We start from the raw sequence: 22,099 nt of genomic DNA, 5'->3' as shown, positions 1-22,099 counted from the left end.
GTAATTTGAAAATTCTTAGGCAGGCAGAAAAATTTGAAGTTTTTGCCCTTACCTACACATTCTACTGCTAGGAAATTATTCCAAGGAAATGACCAGAGAAGATTATAAGTATTTATGTATAAGAATATTTATTGCACTATTACTTATAAGAAGAAAAAAATTGAAAGCAACCTAATGTCAAGTATTAAGAGAATGCTTAAATAAATTGTATGACTTAAGATGAAATATTTAGCAATCATAAAAATTGTGTTTTGGAAGAATTATAGCAGCATGAGAAAAGTACAAAATATAACATTAAGTGAAAGAAGCAGACTATTCTACTTAGGCTAACTAGCAATAGCTCATACACATAAAATAAATCTGGAAAGAAATACACCAAAATATCATCAGTGATTCTATCTGGATAATGAAATAATAAATAACCTTTATCTTATTCTTTAAATTTCATTATATTTTCCAAATGTTCTTTAATAAGCATGTATTATTTTATAATCAAGTAGATTTTTAAAATATATTGTATTTATATATGCCATACATGATATCTCTATATCCATATTATGTCCTCAGCAGGACAGGATCATATTATATACCCTTACAATGACATATAAGATCTTTCATGATGTGTTCCTTACGTTCTCATTTTATATTTTACTCTCCTGAGATCTTTCCACTTCATTTTAGTAATGCTGGACTACTCGCAATCTCTCTGAAAGTGTTTATCTACAGATGCTATTTGGATTTTTTTTTTCCCTGGAACGCCGTGGGCTTGATTTTAGGAGCAGACATTCATTCTTTTGGAGGAGAGATTTGTAAGAACAAGACAGGGCCTAAGGTCTGAAGGGTTCTGGGGTGCCAGGCAAAACACCAAGACAAAAACTCAGGCAGAGAAATAGTGCAGAACCTCAGTTATCAGAATCGGGATACCAAGAATCATACTAACTTAAGTAGACCATCAAGGCACTGAAACTTTCTGAAGGTCCTGGCTAATGTGACTTCATGTTGAGTGCATAATGCCTGCTAAAACACGTCAGTCCCGACTTGCTAAGAAGTAGCCATATTTTCATTTAAAAACAAGATCTTTTTTTTTTTTTTAAAGATTTTATTTATTTATTCATGAGAGACACAGAGAGGCAGAGACATAGGCAGAGGGAGAAGCAGGCTCCTCTCAGGGAACCCGATGTGGGACTTGATCCCAGATCCTGGGATCACATCCTGAGCTGAAGGCAGTTGCTCAACCACTGAGCCACCCAGGGATCCCCTTAAAAACAAAATCTAAACAAACAAGCAAACAAACAAATTAATGAATACAAAGTCAAATTCTAAAAGCTAGATTAAAAAACGTCTTGTAATTATTACATCATTGTTTATCTTCATGAGAAGAAATGATGAGGAATTTATTATATCCTTTATCCTTACTGAATAATCATGTAGTTCAGTCTCTGGGAAGCTTCACCTAAATATGAGCTTCTCAACCTTTTTCACATTGTGGAGCACATAGAAAATGGCGTTTATGTGGCACAGAGGCCTATCCAAGAGGACGTTTGTGGACAAAGATGATCAGTCTTGGGTCTCTGTGGGCCCCAGGCCCTGCACAGCTTCCCTTACGGCTGAAATGATCATTATCTCTGCACGCCCGAAACACATTCCCCACACACCAGCTCTGGTCTACATCATTCCAAGCAGAGGTACATCTAGTCTGTTTGGAAATGTCCCCAGGAAAAGAGTTTCTATTCCTCTTCCCGAGGTAAACTTTTTCCTCAGATTTCGTCACGTGGATACCAGCCAAAGATCCCTTATTCTAAGCCACATGCTAACCTAGCTCATTTTAAGGACTTTGTTCTAGGTGTATGGCCTCATTTTAGGCTTTGTTTTAGATTACATACTTTTAAAAAAACAATCTCCTGTCACTTTCTTTTGTATAGCACCCTCATCTAATGCATACCTTACATAGGGGGACCAGACTATGACTTGTGTTTTCACAGATTGCTTAATAAGTATCTTTTCAATCAGGAGTCAGCAAAATTCTAGAGGTAGATACAGAAGTAAATCAGTTAGAATCAGCCAACAGTTATTTTCCTCCATTTGTGTGGGACCCTATCATAGATTCTTGGAGAGGGAACAAGGAACAAAAGAAAGACATGACAAGGTTGTGTGAACCACTACCTTCTGGCATGTTATTATTCATTACAAATAGACTTATTTCCCCCTTTCTTATTCTCTGCTAAAGGACTAGCCCTAAGTGTCCTGCTTAATTTTGGTGATTGTATTTCAAAGGAATAATGGATATGGTCAAAGGCATTTATTTGGAAGCACTGATAGACTGCTTATTTTTAAGGGAATAATATGATATGTGTGACAAATTACTTGAGTTTCATTTCTTTCCACCAGGAATATGATCAAGTATCTTTTGACTTTTTAAAATTGCTGTTTACCTGGACTAGTTCCTACCATGAATGGATAATGGGAAGGAGTGGCAGTCCAGGCTTTAGATTTGCTGTTTTTTTTTCTGTTTCTCTTCTCCTCCTGCCCCATTATCCAGTGTAGAAGTGTCTGTGCTTAACATTATATAATCATGTATTTTTTCCTGCTATCAAATACTTCCTTAAAATGATACATATATCCCATACACTAGAAAATAGTGGCTACTGCTCCTTGCCTAGTGCCTGTTTTCTTGATAATTAATACTCAGTCCTAACAGTGACAGTGGCAGCAATAGAAGAATTTCAAAAAGAGGATTTAGGTAAATGACCTACTCCATGCATCTTGAAGGACATCTAGACCTAGGAGAAGCAAAGCTTTCTCATCATAACTTTTTTCTTTTTTCATCATAACTTTTTAACAGAAACAAGTGATTTTATGGGATCTGCATTTTTTTTTTTTTTTTTTTAGTGCATATAAACTGCATTATTTGCCATAGGTTTATAGAATGGGATGTGTGGTCAGGCTTTTATGAAACTATTTTCCCTCATCTTGGTCAACAGGCTTACAATTTGGTTACCTGCCAATGGTTTAGAGGTGGGGCCTTGTGTTATGGCTTTATTGGGCAATCAGCTCAGTTTTTCTAGTCCATGTGAATAATTGAAAGCAGGACCAGCCCACAGCCTAGTCAGCCATGTTTTTCTTATTTTAAAAACAGCTAAATTATACCCATCGACTTGACTCCTAGATATATGGCCAAAAAAAAATGAAAACACTAGTCACATAAAAACTTGTGTCCAAATGTGAATACCAACACTATTCATGGTAGTCAAAAAAGGAAAGCAATCCAAATGTCTATCAGCTGATGGATAGGTAAACAAAATGTGGTATATCCATACAATAGAATATTATTCAGCAATAAAGAGCAATGAAGTACGTACTATAACATGAATGTGCTACAAAAGTATTATGCTAAATGAAAAAAGCCAGTCACAAAACACCATGACTCCATTCATGTGAAATGTTCAGAAAACAGAAAGCAGATTAGGTTGTCACGCTGGGGGAGGGAGGTGGGGAGGGAAATGACTGTCAATAGGTATGGAGTTTCTTTCGGGGGAGGTAAAAATGTTTTAAAGTTGGTTGTGGTGATGTTTGCACAACTCTGCCAACATTTTGAAAACCACTGAACTGTACACTTCAAACAGATCAATTTTAAGGTATGCGAATTCTATCTCAATAAAGCTGTTCTTGTAATAATAGCTCAGTTATAACTCTCTACCCAGTAAGTGGGGGTTGGGAATGGTGACTTCCTTCCAAAGAGTACAGTATAAAAAGAGGGGAGAAAAGAATCATCTCGGGATCCCTGGGTGGCTCAGCAGTTTGGTGCCTGCCTTTGGCTCAGGGGCGATCCTGGAGTCAGGGGATCGAGTCCCGCGTTGGGCTGCCGGCATGGAGCTTGCTTCTCCCTCCTCCTCTGTCTCTGCCTCTCTCTCTCGGTCTATCATAAAGAAATAAATCCTTTTCTTTTTCTTTTTTTTTTTTTTAAAGAGTCACCTCACATTGGAGAAACTTGACAAGCACTACTACCTCAGCCAGGTGATCAAGGTTGACGCGATATGTTGAGAACGCCACTTTATTATCTTTCTCCCCAAAACCTGTAACTCTATTCTAAACATGAGTAAAACACCAGACAAATAAGAATTGAGAAATATTCTACAAAATATCTGAGTAGTACTCTTCAAAACTGTCAAGGTCATCAAAAAGAAAGTAAAGTAGAAGTAAAAAAAAAAGAAGAAGAAGAAGAAGAAGAAAGTCTGAGAAACTGTTATAGCCAAGGAGACAGGAGGACTGAATGTAATGTGGTGTCCTGGGTAGGATCCTAGAATAGAAAAGGGACATTAAGTAAAAACTAAGGAAGTCTGAATGAAGCATGGACTTTTATAATAATAGATCAATGTTGGTACATTAATTGTGACAAAGTTACCATACTAATGTAATATGTTAATAACAGAGGAAACTGGGTGTTACCTAGCTTTCCCAAGCCTCAGTTTCTCATCTCTAAAGTAGGGATGATAATAGTGCCTACCTCATTGGTTTTGGGGATTTACATGATTTAAGCCATTTTATATATAATGTTTCAATAGTGCCTGACAAAATGGTAAGCGCTCAAAAAGTGCTAGCTATTATTACTACTATAGTTACCTACACTTTTTTTCCAGGTATTTTTTTCTTAATGAGACAATGATTAAGAAGAAAGTCTAGCTAGTGCAAATATAAACCTGACTTTTTATAAGAGGTTCAGAAATGCTGCCCTTTTTTACAATGTTTATTAAGTAAACAAGTGCCTGTTTCAGAGGGAGGTGATAAGGAATTGAATATGTAGGTACATTTTTCTCCTTCAACCATCTACATTTTAGATGGAATTGGAAGGAAGTGAAAGAAGATATATACCAAAGGTGGAAAATAGAAAGGCAATATGTTATTTTGAATTCAGTATTAGTGGGGGACAAATAGATAAGAAATGGACTGTTCCCTCCCATAGAACCTCATGCCAGAACAAGTAAATAGCAAAATTAATTTTAATTATAGTTTTTTCACCATTACTCACTTTTATCTGATGGCCATACAGGGGCAGTAAAATCTCAATGGGAAACTGCACAAAGACTTCTAAATACAGAAAATAGCTGGCTACAAACATTACATATGTATAAAATATCAACCATAAATACTGAATACCCAGATAAACAACTGATAAAGAAAGAATACTTTTTTTAGTACACACATGTCTCAAATATTGCATGAAAATACTTAATACCAGGCAATTACTCATTGTTTATCTGAAAATTTTTTTTAAGATTTTTAAAAATTTATTTATTCATGAGAGACACACACACACACAGAGAGAAAGAGAGGCAGAGACACAGGCAGAGGGAGAAGCAGGCTCCATGCAGGGAGCCCGATGCGGGACTCCAGGATCACCCCCTGGGCCAAAGACAGGCATTAAACCACTGAGTCACCCAGGGATCCCCCTGTTTATCTGAAATTTAAATTTAACTGGTGTTCTGTATTTTTATTCACTAAATCTGGCAACTCTACCCAAGGATAAGTATGCTCTTCAATGTTTATGATATTTTCTTTCTAAAATTATCATAAGAAACTTAGATGAACAGCAGCTGCTGGGGTTGCTCACACATTTTCTAAGCAGCAGTTCTGTAAGCCCTAGTAAGAAGGCTTTCTCTTGTCAAAGGTCACTGACTCGTAGAAAAAAAAATATTAGAAGCCACAGCAATTCTATCTTTAAAGACATAGAAATTTATTAAATCACCAGCTCTTTCATCTAAATTCAAGAAAGAAAATGGAGAAAATGTGAATAAGTGTGAGAGAAGCAGGGAGGGAGAAGAGCAGACATGGAAACAGAGGAAGGCATTCAGACAGACACAGACACAGAAAGAGAAAGACCAAGGCAAGGGGCAGAGGAGGGAGATGGGGTGGAGGGAGTATCGTAGGTCTGAGATGAGTCAGTGGAGATGCACAGGGATTCTGGGGACTGCGGGCTGCAGGGCAGAGGGGCTGGGAGGGGAGGTCACAACAGCCAGACCAACATCCAACCAAGGACCAGCTGTGTGCATACTGAGGGATACATGGGAAGCTATCCTGCCTAGGTTGCAGCCAAGGAATCCTATGCTTTTGGCTCAGAGGAGACTGTTGGGAAGGATGGAAGGAAGGAAGGAAGGAAGGAAGGAAGGAAGGAAGGAAGGAAGGAAGGAAGAAGGAAGGAAGGAAGGAAGGAAGGAAGGAAGGAAGGAAGGAAGGAAGGAAGGAAGGAAAAGAGTGGGAGAGGAAAGGAGGGCAAAGAGGAGGGAGCGAGGGAGAAGAGGTACCCAGCTTTTTCTTAAGTTATATGTAGTGTTTTATCTAACTGGACAAAAGAGAGACTTCTTTTACTTAAAAAAAAAAGGTAATCTCAATTTGCCTTGGGAATTGAATCCGTCTCTCTCATGCTCACACACGTGCACACACACACACACACACACACCCCATGATTACACTCTGCATGTTTGACCTTGACTGAGTTCAGCTTCATGTTCGGCATCCTTCAACCTGGCCAAGTGGCAAAGGTGAGGAAGAACTGAGTCATTAAAGATAAAGTATAATTCAAGTAATCCATTTATAAATCATAAAGATTTCGTTGTACGTTAAATTGTTAACAGGCCTAAAGAGTCAGACTTGGAGAAAAGATTTTTAAGCTGCTATCTCTTGGAACTTTCCAAAAAAATGAAAAATATTATAATAGCATTTTAATACTGGGGATGGGGAAATTGATTTCTATTGTGTATATTTTTTTCAAAGCACAGAGCTATGGACATTTTAGAGCAAAGTTTCCTTACATATCATCACAATAAAACATAAATGTGGTCTTGGTTAAAACGTGGACATATCAAAACTCTTATACGTGCTCCAATTGTCGGGAGAGAAAAGGCCTAAAACCAAGAAGCGCCCGGGAGACGCCCTCTGCGGGGATGGAAAGGTCAGGCCGCCACGCCTTCCTCTGGGCCCCGCGCGGCCCCGCAGCCCCGCTCCTCTGGGCACCACTGCGGCTGCGCCTGTGCTGGCGGTGCCCCTGGAGCGGGGGCGCCCAAGCAGGAGAGCCCTGCCACCGGCCTGTCCTACCACCGGTACCTCCAGGAAGTCATCAACGTGCTGGAGACGGATGGGCATTTCCAAGAGAAGCTGCCGGCTGCCAATGCCGAGGACATCAAGAGTGGAGAGCTGAGCCGGGAGCTGGACTTTGTCAGCCACCATGTCCTCACCAAGCCGGATGGGCTCAAGCGACAGGAGGTGTCTCGGCTGCGGATGCTGCTCAAGGCCAAGAAGGATGCAGAGCAGGAGCCCAATGTACATACAGTTGGATCATCTGAGCCTCCTGAAGCTGGTTGAGCACCTGGACCCTCAGAATCAGCACACCTTTGAGGCCTGGGACCTGGAGATGCTGATCCAGAGGGGCCACCTGGGCCCTGGCCCAGGATGACGCGGCCCATCACGAAGAGTTCAAACGCTACAAGATGCTGGAACATGAGAGACACCGTTATCTGGAGTCACTGGGTGAGGAGCAACGCAAGGAGGCAGAGAGGAAGCTGGAAGAACAACAGCGCCGGCACCAAGAGCACCCCAAAGTCAATGTACCTGGCAGCCAAGCCCAGTTGAAGGAGGCACTGGATGGATTGGACCCCAACAGGTTTAACCCTAAGATCGCCTTCATATTGCATGCAACCTAAGCCGGGGTTGCCAGGCCCCTGCAGCTATGCCTAGGACACTGACCCAGAAGCTGCAAGCAGTCGACAGAGCCAACCAGGGCCTGCTTCATTCATTCAGCAAACATTTACTAAGTTCCCTCTGAAGACCAAGCTTCACGGAAACCCTGTGGATCTACTGTGAACAAAACAAAGTTCCCCCTCTCACGCAGCCAGTGATCATGTAAACAGAGAACTCTGTATTTCAGTGTTTAAAGTGGGGCTTTACCCCACTAAAAAACTGGATAGTGTAAGCTATTCTAGAATTTTTCCATAAGGTGCCCATTAAACTAACACACCACCAAAACAACAACAACAACAACAACAAAAACCAAGAAGCAAGGATGGTAAGAATAACGTTTGAGGTTGTTTAATTTAGAAGGAAGGCTGGATAATAGCCAATAAATTTCTTGGCTTTAAATAAGACCCTGGTGACATGTTTCATTTTGATTTCTGAGATTAATTAATTATGGGAAAAACCCTAGAATTTATTTAAAGAGTCACATGGGAAAAGTCATACACGAGTTAGAGGGGTTTGGTCTGAGATCGAGGGGTTCCAAGATAGGATGACTGGCATGTGGAAAATTACTTAGAAACAAATAATGGCTAATGTTCTTGTTTTCTAAGTCAGAAAGGAGAAATTATTTTTGATACTGCTGTAGAGATCGTTAAAACCTTTACAAACTTTTTTGGGAAAGAACTGATGATGTACAGCAAGCCCGGGAAACTTTTCTGAATTTTCGGTGTTGTATATCCAGTATCTAATACAAGCGTGGCATAGATAGATAGGTAGATAGATAGATAGATAGATAGATAGATAGATATCACCAAACCCAGAAAATTTAAGAGCAGCTTCAAATTCTGATAAATGGAGAAACTGGAAGATTAAGAAAAAGGTTCGACAAAAAAAGAAATACACTTCATTTGACTAGTTTGGAATCTGTTTTGTCAATTTAGGTTTCTTAAGCATTTGCTAAGATGACTGCAAAAAAAAAAAAAAAAAAAAAAAGTACGAAAATGAGTGCAACCAAAACATCAGACTTTAAAAAAACCAACCATAGCTCTGTTGAAATTCAAAATGCAAGGGTGAAGATTTAATTTTGGTCTGTCTGTATCTGTCTGAGAACCATTCCACATGCTTCATTTGCTTTTCAATTTTCATCATAAACCACAGAATATTCAAGAAATATTTCTACACCCTTTTGGGGTGTGTTTGGACAAACACACACATATACACACACACAATTTTTAGAGGAAAAATACAAGACATGAGCAAAAGATAGAGTCTAGAAGCGAAATTTTAGCTCATCTCCTCAGTCCTCTCTCCTGGTTAGTCTGAGGTTTTCTGCAAAATAATAAAAATAATGGCAACATCACATGTCTGGTCACATACTCATTCTTCTTTCTCAACTTCCCTCTTTATCTCATGCCTCTTCTCTCTCAGAATTCTTTTACAAACTTCTGATTATTTTTTAATGATTGTACTAAAATTGTGTTCCAAAAAGTCATGTTAATAACTTCTTCCCTTTATTGATTACTACTTTTGCTGTAGTGATTTAGCCATGATTTAATTCTTTTTTGGTTCAGATGTCCCTTGCCTAATAGGCCTATAACTCCAGATTTTGCAGCTTTCTGTACACATTGCTTCATATTTTCCAATGAAAAAGATCACTTTTTCAGAATTACTACTATGTGAATGTTACTCTTCTCACAGAAAATTCTGCAGAAGCTTAATTCAGCTCTACCAAAAGCATCAGTTTAGGTAAGCAAATCCTCAAATATACAATGTCTCTGTCGCAAGTAATACTTTTGAGGAAAGTAATTAATCAAATAATTATTAAAACTTACAGAGCAAATAGCTATAGTTTAATTTAAAAAATCATCAAGTTTTCAGTTAAAGCAAAGCACTGAGTTATATTCTACAATATCTACTCTTCCACTTAAAACTGCTCCATGTAATAAAACTCCGAAAAATACCATCTTGCTAATACTATCCCACAATTTCTATCATATTCATGCCAAGAGCAAAACTCTCACTTTTGTGCATAGTGGTAAGTGGAAAGTAGACTTGAATTCTTTTTCCTAATTTAGGAAGACTATTTATTCAGTAGCTATAGTTTTTTGGCGCTGCATCGGGATACAGGTGCAGTTCCTTTCTAGATTTCACATTGTCTGGAATGTTCCATGTTTTGATCCAAAATATACTTTATGTTCCACAAATGAGAGGAAGAGTTTAGAGTCCTGGATTCTTTTACAAAAGTAATTTTTTATTCTTTGAAAAAATTCAGTGTTTTACATATTTTATTCACACTTTCATGATCAATGGGAAACTTTTCCCCGTTTTACTGTTTTTCTCACAATAAATAATAGATGAAAAAAACATACGATTTCTGAAAAATTCAGAAAATACCAAGAAAAGAAAAATCACTAGTATCCCATAAGGCCTTTCAACAATTTGGAATCTTGTCAAGTCGTTCATAGATTTTAAATTTTATAGAAGTTTTGCATCTGCTTTTTAAATAATATATTGCACACTCTCCATTTTTGATCCCCTGAGTTAGAAAGCCAGTTTTGTTAACTACTATTTCTCCTCAAAAACAGTCCACGATTTGATGATGTGAAATTGGGTGGGAGAGGGGGGAATTCAGAAATAAAAATATCTGCTGGGACATAACAGAGAAGAGTGTCAAAGGGAGTCAGCATAAAGATAATTTGTGCCCTAAATATATAGTGCAAAACTTAAATTGCTTTGAATTTCTGCAAATTATTGAAGTGATTTAAATAAATTTGACCTGACTTACCCTTCTAAATTCTTCCCAGGATTTTTTTGTCTGAAAGGTTAATTATGGGCTTGCAAGTGTCAAGAAAAGTACTAGGGGGTAAGAAATGTTCATTGGTATCAGTGTTTTAGGTTTGAGTAAGGAGTAATAAGTTTTAAATATTCTTCAAATACCTTTTTGGTTTGAATAAAATCATGGCAAATAAACTCTTTCACTCAAAATACAGTAATAAACTAACAGTAATCAAGGCCTGAGATACTATAAAAGTATTGCCTTTTATCATATGATGCAGTTAGGGTCTCTAAGCTATTGTGTTTCAATATTTAATCATTTCTGAAGACAAATGTTTCTTTTTTTCAAAATTAAACAATCAGATACATGAAGCCTTATTTAAGATTTACATGGGGGGATCACTGGGTGGCGCAGCGGTTTGGCGCCTGCCTTTGGCCCAGGGCGCGATCCTGGAGACCCGGGATCGAATCCCACGTCGGGCTCCCGGTGCATGGAGCCTGCTTCTCCCTCTGCCTATGTCTCTGCCTCTCTCTCTCTCTGTGACTATCATAAATAAATAAAAATTTAAAAAAAAAAGATTTAGATGGGGCGACATATTACAGGATCTCAGGTTTGTTGTTTTTTTCTAAACAGTACTCATTTTGGATGGGTGCTGAACTAACATGTTTATGACTTCTATTGCCATGGAAAATCGTATTTTTTTGTTTGGTGTTGTTTTTGACAATCAGTCCCCTGCCTGTAGCCTGGGTGACTTAAACTTAGACATTTTCTTTGCAATTTTCAATTACATTTGTTAAAATGACAGTATGTGTCACCCTTTGCTCTTTTTGTCCACTGAACATTAGCTAATTCTTTATACTGGGAGTTTTTTGCAAGGATCAAGAAAAAGAGAGAAAGGGATATTCGTTGCCAAATATAATGCAATGAATTGTAATCCTATTTTTGTATGTAATTTGTAGTTATGTGCTGCAATTTCCTAACAAATATTACTTGATTTCTCAGGCAATTCACTTCAGAAATTACATTTTCTCCCACAATACAAAAAAGTAATGTCACAAAGGTGAATTCTGAGATACATATTGACAATAAAGGGCCGTAAGCACACAGTGGGCAAAAGTCCTAGCAAACTTGAAAAATATTTAACTGAACAATAATGGAGCAATGCCAAATGCTAAAAGTCACCAAAGATAATTTTAATTGTTGTAGATATAATGGTGCTCAATGACAGCTGTTTTGGAACAAAAAGGTTATTTCCTGCAAATTTCAGTAAGGTTTCTCCTAAAATAAACTCTCATTGATTGTTAGAATTACCAATTGTCCTTAATGGCAAATGGACACCAATGTTGGCTAATAACTTTGAGTATGGAGTCATTCCTACTTGTTGATTTGTAAACACTATCTGGAGGAAAAATTAAAAAGACATAATGTAGCCCAGTGTTATTTCTCCCTATGGAGATATTACAGAGCTCTTATGTAAGAGAAGTAGTTGAAAAAAATATCTCAAGCAAAAAGTACTTACGAACTGAATGTTGCAACTTTCCCAGTAAGCACAGCTTCCTCTCTCCTTTCCCCTCTCTTTTTTTGGAAATGACAAGAATAAGCTTTTTTAAAACCAAAATTTTGTTACATTAAAAGTAAAAAATATTAGCTATTTAACAAAAAGAGACATAACTTAATAGCAAATAAAAATGTATTTTGTGTGTTGGCCTAATAACACTAGAATAAACTACTTTAGATGTTTTTTATTTATATATTAAAAGTCTATTTTTAACTTTATTTTGACCCAAGGTTATAATTTTATACACCACATATAATGGTCCAATGTTATTTCTTGGCCTTATAAATTTTTAAAATCTGACAACTATTTGAGTAAAAATAATGTGGGGAAATAGAAAGATAAAGGGTGAATGCTTCTTTTTCTTGAATCCAGAGACATAGTCACTTAGTTCATTTTCTATTAATTCATTACATTGCTTCAACTTTTTCTAATTAGGAAAAATATGCAAAAAAAGGGAAAAATATACATATTTATTGTTTTTAAAATTGAAAAGTTCAGAAAAAGATAAAGAATAAGAATCACCTTGACTACATCCCACCACCCAAAGATAACCACTATTAAAACATAAGCTTGTTTTTTCCTCTGCATTTTTCTATACATGCATACATACAGATATATCTTTAAACAAGATGTAAAGAGCATCTTGGTTTTTTGTTTGTTTGGGTTTTTTTGTTTTTTGTTTTTGTTTTTGAGGAGTGGGGAGAGGAAGGGCAGAGGGAGAGGGGGGAGAGAGAGAGAGAGAGAGAGAGAGAGAGAGTGAGTCTTAAGAAGTCTCCATGCCCAGCTCTGAGCATGACGTGGGACTTGACCTAACAACCCTGGGATCATGATCTGAGCCAAAATCTAGAGTCAGATGCTTAACCCACTGAGCCACCCAGGCACCCCACCTCTTGCTTTTTAAAAAGATCTTAGTTGTCAGTTTAACAATGATGAGAAAAGAACTGAAATTTTTAGAAAGAACTCCCATTGTCCAGTACCATAAGAATTCTCATTATCCTTAGATATTTAAGATTTTTATTTTATTTTATTCTATTTCTGCCTGTGGGATCCACAGCATTCAATTATATATTCTTTGAGGTAGTATTCCAGTATTTTCTACTTAATTCTTCCTTTTAAGAATGCTTGGTTTTTAGCAAAATATTTATGTAAGGCATTTTATGTCAAAATAATGCATTAAATCCATGTTTTTAAAAGATTAAAAAGGTAGGAGAAAATTTCTATGAGGCTTCATCTTCTATCTCTCTCTCTAAGATTTTATTTATTTATTCATGAGACATAGAGAGAGAGAGGCAGAGACACAGGCAAAGGGAGAAGCAGGCTCCACACAGGGAGCCTGATGTGGGACTTGATCCTGGGACTCCGGGGTCACACCCTGAGCCAAAGGCAGACGCTCAACTGCTGAGCCACTCAGGCATCCCGGCTGTGCCTTCTCAAACAAGAAATTAAACATGGAAGTAATTTAATACAATCACTAGTGTTTGCCAATCAAAATTTTAGAAATTAATTGTTTTGTTTTGCTTTCTTTTGTAGGATACATTTTAAAAATTTATTAGGTAGTAATACAACACTGACTTTCAAAAGAATAAATCTGTGTATTCTGACATAAGAAGAGCTTATTAAGTGAGAAAAATCATGGAACAATGCATTTTAAATAATTTATGCCAAACAGCTGCGAAAGAGCCTGTACTAAACTACAAAAGTCCTTCCACACATATGAAAATGCATAGAGAAGAAATTAGTGAGAAACGCCTCAATCCGGGAAGGGAAGTGGAAGTGAGGAGGTAGTAAGGGGGAACTCTTATAATGTATTCTAGATATTTCTGTATTCCTTTAAAAAAAAAAAAAGAATAAATTCTTGCAACAAAAATAAATTCTTACTGGTATAACCATTTTTAAATGGAAGAAATTAGGGTGATCCAACACCATACTGCCATTTATATTGGCCCCTTACTACTCTGAATTCTAGTCATTTCTGTAATCTTTTCTAAGAAAGTTGAACGCTCCTAAAGAAACTATATGCATGGTACTTTGCATTTTCCACTACAGCCCTAGCATTAGTGTCATAGCACATTATGTGCTCTTACGTCTGTCTGCAATATATAAAATTATGAACTAGAAAAAATAATTATGAACTAGAGTATGAGTTAGATGTCACTGCACCAGCACTGCAAAACTATTATCTTTTGAAGAGGAATGTACAAAGAGTTTTGGTCATGGACTTCATTATAGAAATGAAATTTCATTAAGAAAGAATTTCATGAGGGGATCCCTGGGTGGCTCAGCGGTTTAGCGCCTGCCTTTGGCCTGGGGCGCGATCCTGGAGTCCCGGGATCTAGTCCCACATCGGGCTTCCGGCATGGAGCCTGCTTCTCCCTCTGCCTGTGTCTCTGTCTCTGTCTCTGTCTCTCTCTCTCTCATGAATAAATAAATAAAATCTTTAAAAAAAAAAAGAAATTTCATTAAGAAGCATTGGATTGTATTGCCCTTTCTAGTATAATTACTAGAAGCTCAGTTTAGGTCAAGTTTAACCACATTTGCATATATTTTTTAAAAATAAGACCAGGGAAAATTGAAACCAATAATTTCTAGTACCGTAGCTGGATCAGCTAAAAGCTCATCAATGGGCACCATTTTGTGAGCCTAAAAGAATAACTCTGAGAGTTCCACTGGAGCATAGTAACCAATAGAAGGAAAGAAGGCATTTGGTTTTAGAATGTGAACATACGAAGGAAATGTAAAATGGAGCCTATCCCTGACTGTTAATATTTGCCTTGAACCTAGACAGATAGGGCCTAGTTTGATATGAAAAGTACAGTTGTGAATTGTAGTCAAATGAGAAATGCAGTCTACTTTGTCATGAATTATACTAACCATATTAATGGATTCCAAAATGAGAAAAGACTGGATGGACTTTTATTATAGGTGTTTTCTTTCATGAAACATACTTAGTACCAAATAGCTTCAAGTAGTTATTCAAACTGACAGCCTCTTTCCCTATATATTTGGATCCAGCTACAGAAATAGAGCTTTGGCTAGAAATTCATCAACCTCTTCATTCTTAACACAACTTTCTTTCTCTCTTTCTTTTCACTGTCTCCTTCCCCTTAGCTTAAAATTATGTCCAAACCTCTCTCTTCTTTTTTTTTAAATTTAAATTAAACTAATTAGCCTATAGCATATTATTAGTTTCAGGAGGTAGAGTTCAGTGATTTATCAGTTGTCTATAACACCCAGTGCTCATTACCCTCCTTAATGCCCATCACCCAGGTCCCCAGCCCATTACCTCCCTCCCCTCCAGCGACCCTCAGTTTGTTTCCTACAGTTAAGAGTCTCTTATGGTTTATCTCCCTCTCTGATTTTGTCTTATTTTATTTTTTTCTCCCTTCCCCTATGATCTTGTTTTGTTTCTTAAATTCTATATATTTTTCTCCAATTGACTTATTTTACTGAGCATAATATCCTCTAGTTCCATCCATGTCATTGCAAATGGTAAGATTTCATTTTTTATGGCTGAGTAATATTCCATATATTCCAATATACCACTTCTATATTCATCTGTTGATGGACATCTGGGCACTTTCCATATTTTGGCTATTGTGGACATTGCTGCTATAAATGTTGGGTACACTATGTTTGTATACTTTAGATCACTATGTTTGTATCCTTTGGGTAAATACCTAGTAGTCCAACTGCTGGGTCATAGGATTGTTCTGTTTTTAACTTTTCAAGGAGCCTCTATACCATTTTCCAGAGTGGCTGCACCAGTTTGCATTCCCACCAACAGTGTAAAAGGGTTCCACTTTCTTTCTCTGCATCTTTGCCAACATTTGTTGCTTCCTGAGTTGTTAATTTTAGTCATTGTGACCAGCATGAGGTAGTATCTCATTGTGGTTTTGATTTGTATTTCCCTGATATTGAGTGATGTTGAATAAAACTCTCTCTTCTTTTTTTTAAACTCCCTCTTCTTAAAAACAAAAATAAAACCCTAAAATCTACCTTGTTTAGACTCAATGTTCCCCTTATAAAATCTACCCTCTTTATTTCACTGATAAATGTCTCTAAAAAGGCATCTGCATATATTATCTCCACTCTTTTGCCACAACTGGTAACCAGAAATGGCTAAGAGACTGTGGAGTAGATAAGAGCTGAGTTTATCTTAGATCTGCTGTACGCTAATTGTATGACTCTGGTCAGCTCCTCTGTCTGTCCTGTCTCAATTTACTCATCTATAATATGAGGATGACAGTAATAATAATACTGCCTTCCCTCAGAAGGCTGTAATGAAGAATAAAGAGCATGATATTTACAGTGCTTGGCACATAGTAGGTGCTCAATAAATGTTCCCGACTGATATAGCTTCTGCCTTGATCTCACCAGTTATCAGGCCTGCCTTAACTGACTTCTCTGTGCCATCTGAAAGTATTACTTCCTTCTTCTCTTGACTTTCATTATACCACACTGTTCTCATTTTCCTTTTTTTCTATTTCTTGGGCTGTTCCTTTTCAGATTCCCCTTATTCCTTAAAAGCTCATCTTCCCCAGAGATTCCTCCTTGGCCTCCTCCCCTTCTAGCTCTCCCTGGCAACCTCATTCACATCAGTGGGTTCAGTTGCTAAGTGAGTGATGACAATTCCACATTATATTTCCATCCCAGACCCTTTTCAAAAGTTATAGGATATCACCAATCGTCTCTCTGGACACCTTCATTTGGACATCCCCCCTGAACATCTAAAACTCAACATGTCTCAAACCGAGCCCATCAACTGCTCAAGTCAGAAACTTGAGCATCAGCTTAGACTTATGGTCTCTAGTGCAAATGCTTTATGGAGTTTTCTGTTTTTGTGTTTTTTTTAAAGCCTTGGATCCTAACTCCTAAATATTTTTGTATGGCTAGATTGTACTCTATCCTTCAAGATTGAGCTCAGATAATACATTTTTGGGAAGCCTTCCCATTAACCACCCCCTCCCCACCCTTTCAATCTGAGCTAGTTTTCTCCCCTTTTCTAGTACCCCATGGCACCAAGAACAACCCTTTCATAACACTTACCACATTGGTATTCTAGCTTTTTTTTTTTTTTAACTTCTTTGCCTTTTCCTCTTCTACAGGACTGTGAACTCCCTAAAAGCAGGGTTTTTACCTTTCAGCCTAACACAATGTATGGCAAAAGGATGTGCTTAATAAGGCTTTGAATGTCAACTATATTAGCCTACTGTTGAGTTTGATTCCACTTCTCTTGTGGGAGGACTACTGATAGTCAGGAATATAGCAACATGATGGGGAGAAGCTCAATGACATTATAAACAATCTACAAAATAGTAAATCTAGTCCTAGATAAGCAGGAGTTAACTATACACTGGAGTTCAAGGGAGCCTTGCCAAACCAATAAATTACTTGATGTTTACTGAATACCAACTGTTTTCCCCACATACTGAATATGTTTACTATTACCATGGCTCACATTTCTTACTAAGAGTAATCGGAATTAAGCCTTTTTTTTTTTTTTTCCGTGAGAAGGAAGAGATTCTTTCGGTAAGATATCATCTTAAATGATGGCCCTTAAATACTTGAAAAGGCAATTCTTCCATTTCTTTATTGGGACTTGGACTCTCTAATTCACATAATACAGAACAACGTTAAGAATCTGGCCTTATATTTTGAGTTCTAACAAAATTTTTTAGTTGTGCACAAGAGGTGCTCCTGAGTCAGGGAAGGATGAGAAGGAACCAGGATTGGGAACTAGGATGAGAATTTGGCATTATTTGAAATCTTCAATTTTTTCTAAGAAAAAAATGTTTATGTAGAATTTGAGTGGTTAAGAATAAAACCTAAAATATCACACAGGATGCTTTTTATTTTTTAAGAGAGAGGGCAGGGAGGGGCAGAGGAGAGAGAGAATCTCAAACAGGCTCCACACTCAGTGACCCTGAGATCATGACCTAAGTGGAAATCAAGAGTCAGACATTTGACTGAGCTACCCAGTCACTCCAAAATATCACTTAGGATGTTTCTTATATCAAAGATTCATGAGTTCAATCATGTGGCTCTAATTAGCCTAGGAATCTTGGATTCTACCTTTCTAGGATTAGAAACAAACCCATAAACAAAACCAAAAAGAAAATAGCAAGTGTTTGATATGCAGCCAGATTTGAGAACCACTGATTATTCATTTATATATGGAAACACTTTTGAGTAATCCTGATAGTTAACAGTAAATACTTCTTTCATAAACAAATAAACAAACAAAAAATAACCACAAAAAAATCACTGACAGGGGCAGCCCCGGTGGCGCAGCGGTTTATCGCTGCCTGCAGCCCGGGGCCTGATCCCGGAGTCCTGGAATCGAGTCCCACGTTGGGCTCCCTGCATGGAGCCTGCTTCTCCCTCTGCCTGTGTCTCTGCCTCTCTCTCTTTCTCTCTGTGTGTGTCTCTCATGAATAAATACATAAAATCTTTAAAAAAAATCATTGACAAAATTTTGCAGCTTGAAACACTGCAAATACTTAACATTAAAAGATTAATTTTCCAGAATTCTGGAGTTTCTCTTAGAAGTAGTCACTAATTGTATCACATTTTTTTCTCAAGGTGGAAATAAAGACCTATTAAATCTATGGCTATTAGCCAGTATCTAATCTTTAGGTATCATAAATAAACAAAATTGCACTTGATCCATTGATTCATTTCAAAATATTTGTTGAGTACCTACTATGCACCAGTCACATAAGCACTTTGTATGTAGAGTACCATGATTTGGGGGTTCTTCCTGTTTGGGATAGAGTGTTATTTTCAACATAATAGTAATTCAATAAATGTGCATTGACTCACTGATTAAATTTAGTGTCAAAAATACTATTATTTGAGCTCTTTTGAAATCTACAAGAATGCTGTCAGAAAAGTTGCATTGTTAGAACAAGTAAGTATCAGGAAATCCCCTTGATAGTGGTGATACTTTAGTGATATAAAATATAAAAACTATTGGAGGATCATAACATAAAGTTGAACAATAACACTGAATCTTTTTTTTTTAAATACTTTATTTATTTATGACAGATACAGAGAGAGAGAGAGAGAGAGAGAGAGGCAGAGACACAGGCAGAGGGAGAAGCAGGCTCCATGCACCGGGAGCCCGATGTGGGATTCGATCCCGGGTCTCCAGGATCATGCCCTGGGCCAAAGGCAGGCACCAAACCGCTGCGCCACCCAGGGATCCCAACACTGAATCTTTTTTAAACAAACAAACAAAAAAGCCAATCTAAAGGAACTGTATTACACACATTCAAACTAGAAATGTGCTTTTTGAGATTAATCAGATAATATTCAGTCCCAACTTGTGAAGAGAGGGCCTAAAGGTGTTCCATTCTGGAAAATAACACATTATAGTAAATTCATTACAGTAAAATGAAGTGTTTGGCTTTTAATCGTAGGCAGTAGACTAAATACACATATTTACCAATCTTGACTACCCTAAAAGCCCATTAAAATGATTAGGGCCATTGCTTGTTCCTAAAGCTCTTCTGTGTGGGTCAGAAAAAGTCACTCCCCTTGGGGCGCCTGGGTGGCTCAGTGGGTCAAGCGTCAACTCTTGATTTCAGCTCAGGTCATGATCTCAGGGTTGTGAGATTGAGCCTAATGTCAGTCTCCATATTGGGCAAGGAGCCTACTCAATTAAGATCCTCTCTTACTCTCCCTATGCCCCTCCCCCCATAAAAGGCACCCTTCTTTCAGGTAGAATGAGTGCATGGCTAGGATTTTAGACCTTTTTTGTCCATTTGGCTGGCCTCTCTGGGCATAGTTACAACCTGTACAACAATCTGCTGCAGCCCTGGAGAATGGAATGACATTACAAGGCAGGTGGGTGAAGAAGGGAAAAGTAAAAACATGCTAGTTCTTATTCACAAAGGAGGATAGATATAAATATTTTTTCTCAACATTTTTTAAATTGAGATATAATTCATGTATCATAAAATTCAGCCCTTTAAACAGACAATTCAGTGGACTTTTAATAAAGTATATTTTAACTTATTTTAAAGTATATTTTAATATAGTATATTTAATAAAGTCATGCAACCATCACCATTGTCTAATTCCAGAACATTTTGTCACCGCCCCAAAAGAAACTATACCCGTTAACAATTATTCTTTATTTTCTCTTCTCCCATCGAATCTACTTTGCGTCGCTGTGGATTTGCCTATTCTGAACATTTCATATAAGCGGAATTATAGAATATAAGGTCTTTATGACTGACTTCTTTCACTCAGCATAAGTTTTTTGAGGCGCACACATGTCATAACATGCATCAGCACCTCATTCATTTGTACTGCTGAATAATATGCATCACCTTCTATTTACCCGTTCGTCAGTTGCTGGACATTTGGATGGTTTCCACTTTTTTGGCTTCCTATGAGTAACACTGCTGTGAACATTAGTATTCAACTTTTTACAAGAAGCTTAATATGACTTCTATAATTTTTAAAATAATTAGAAAAAAAGGAAAAAAGCAATTATTTATATAAAAGTTCAAGGCTGTGATTTATTTTTCTTTTCTTATTTTGTTTTTCCACTTGGATGTGAATATCTTTCATTGTGTGGTTGGGTTGACTTTGCCCATATATTGTGATTCTTATTGATCTTATGGTTTGTAAATGTTTGTTTTATTTGTTTCATATAACATTGCATGCTTTAACCATGTAATATGATACATTAAAAACATGTTTTTGACTTTCTGGAGACACTATAGAATCATATTGAATTTCTGAAGCTTTACTGAAAGAATAAATGGTAGTTACAGGACATTTAAGACAGGAAAATACTTTGAGGAGGAAAAAATATCCATGTATCCAGATTATGGTGGTAGGAAGAGAGGCTGCAAAGATATTAATGGCAACAATTATTGCTCTTCAGTAAAGCGCACCTGGCCCCATCTGACCCCTTAACTCCCTCTCCCATGACTTCCCAAGAGGTTACAAAAGTTTCTAAACATATAGAGTTAACCCTTGAACTGTATACAGTTTATAAAATAAATACAGTAACTATAAACATATTTTCTCTTATAGTTTTCTTAGTAACATTTTCTTTGTCTAGCTTTTTTTATTGTAAGTATACGGTATATTATAAAATCCATATAACATACAAAATACATGTTCATTGACTGTTGATGTGATCAGTAAGGCTTCAGGTCAACAGTGGGCTATTGGTAGTTAAGTCTAGGGGGAATCACTGTTATAAGCAGATTTTCAACTGCACAGAAGACCCCTAACCCTCACATTGCTAAAAGGTCAACTGTACATGCAATTTATGGCCAACTGACCAATTACTCTAACATTTAAATTGCAGTAGAACTGTAAAACAGAAGGAAAGTCTATGCTGTGCCAGGCTGTCACCCCTAGAAAGATGCTTCTCCCAAATGTCATGTCCTAGCCATATGAAAAATGCTCCTTTAGGTGTCAGGCGCTTAAGAAATAGGCATGTAGGTGCTGGAAAATCTGTTCTGTAAAAGAGGAAAAGGGAAACTATATTACTGAAAAATCACAGAGGAAGAGAAAATCTAAAATAACTCTAATAGGAAGCACAGCTCTGGAACCCCAGGTTCAAACTTCCCCATCAGTCCTCAGACTGTGCTCAAAACAGAAATTGTGTATCTATAGTAGCTGTTCACCACCTCAAGAGCAAAGTTGCCACATGGGTTCAGAAGTTCAAACCAAAATTATGTTCACAAAAACGGAGAGGCCAGTGGCTACCTAAGGAAGGCTCAAATCAGTAGCAGAACCTGGGGATTTACTTATTAATCAATTTTGCAGGACATAAATGATGAAAATACAACTTTTAAAGGTTATTGAGTCTATGACAGTATTACTGTTACAATAATTAAAATGTTTTGAGCCCCTACCACTAGTCATGTTAGGCATACTATAAGCGAGGGCTACAACAGTGAATTTTTAAAAAGGCCCTATCCTTAAGGGGTAATGGGAAATCTCTGTATCTTACTCTTAATTTTGCTGTGAATCTAAAGCTGCTCTAAAATAACAAAGTCTTACAAAACTCC

General features: G+C 37.2%; 1 protein-coding gene across 1 annotated transcript; it reads left to right on the top strand.

The window, feature by feature from the left end:
• Positions 1-1,501: 1,501 nt before the first annotated feature.
• Positions 1,502-8,028, top strand: LOC144291083 (uncharacterized). The gene is made up of 2 exons (XM_077860836.1): positions 1,502-1,685; positions 6,911-8,028. The coding sequence occupies exons 1-2, from the start codon at positions 1,502-1,504 to the stop codon at positions 7,354-7,356; spliced, it is 630 nt and encodes a 209-aa protein (XP_077716962.1). The 3' UTR covers positions 7,357-8,028.
• The last annotated feature ends 14,071 nt before the right edge of the window (positions 8,029-22,099 follow it).

Source organism: Canis aureus, chromosome 19 (assembly GCF_053574225.1).
Source record: "Canis aureus isolate CA01 chromosome 19, VMU_Caureus_v.1.0, whole genome shotgun sequence".
In the NCBI taxonomy this organism is placed as follows: domain Eukaryota; kingdom Metazoa; phylum Chordata; class Mammalia; order Carnivora; family Canidae; genus Canis; species Canis aureus.
The sequence above is the reverse complement of the archived record's forward strand: the minus strand, read 5'-3'. Positions and strand labels throughout refer to the sequence as shown.

Bases quoted from the DNA above. Each gene is read 5' to 3' on its own strand.
- LOC144291083 (XM_077860836.1), top strand. From the start codon at position 1,502: ATGGCGTTTATGTGGCACAGAGGCCTATCCAAGAGGACGTTTGTGGAC. The intron at 1,686-6,910 runs GTACATCTAGTC...CCTAAAACCAAG, and splicing joins CTACATCATTCCAAGCAGAG to AAGCGCCCGGGAGACGCCCT.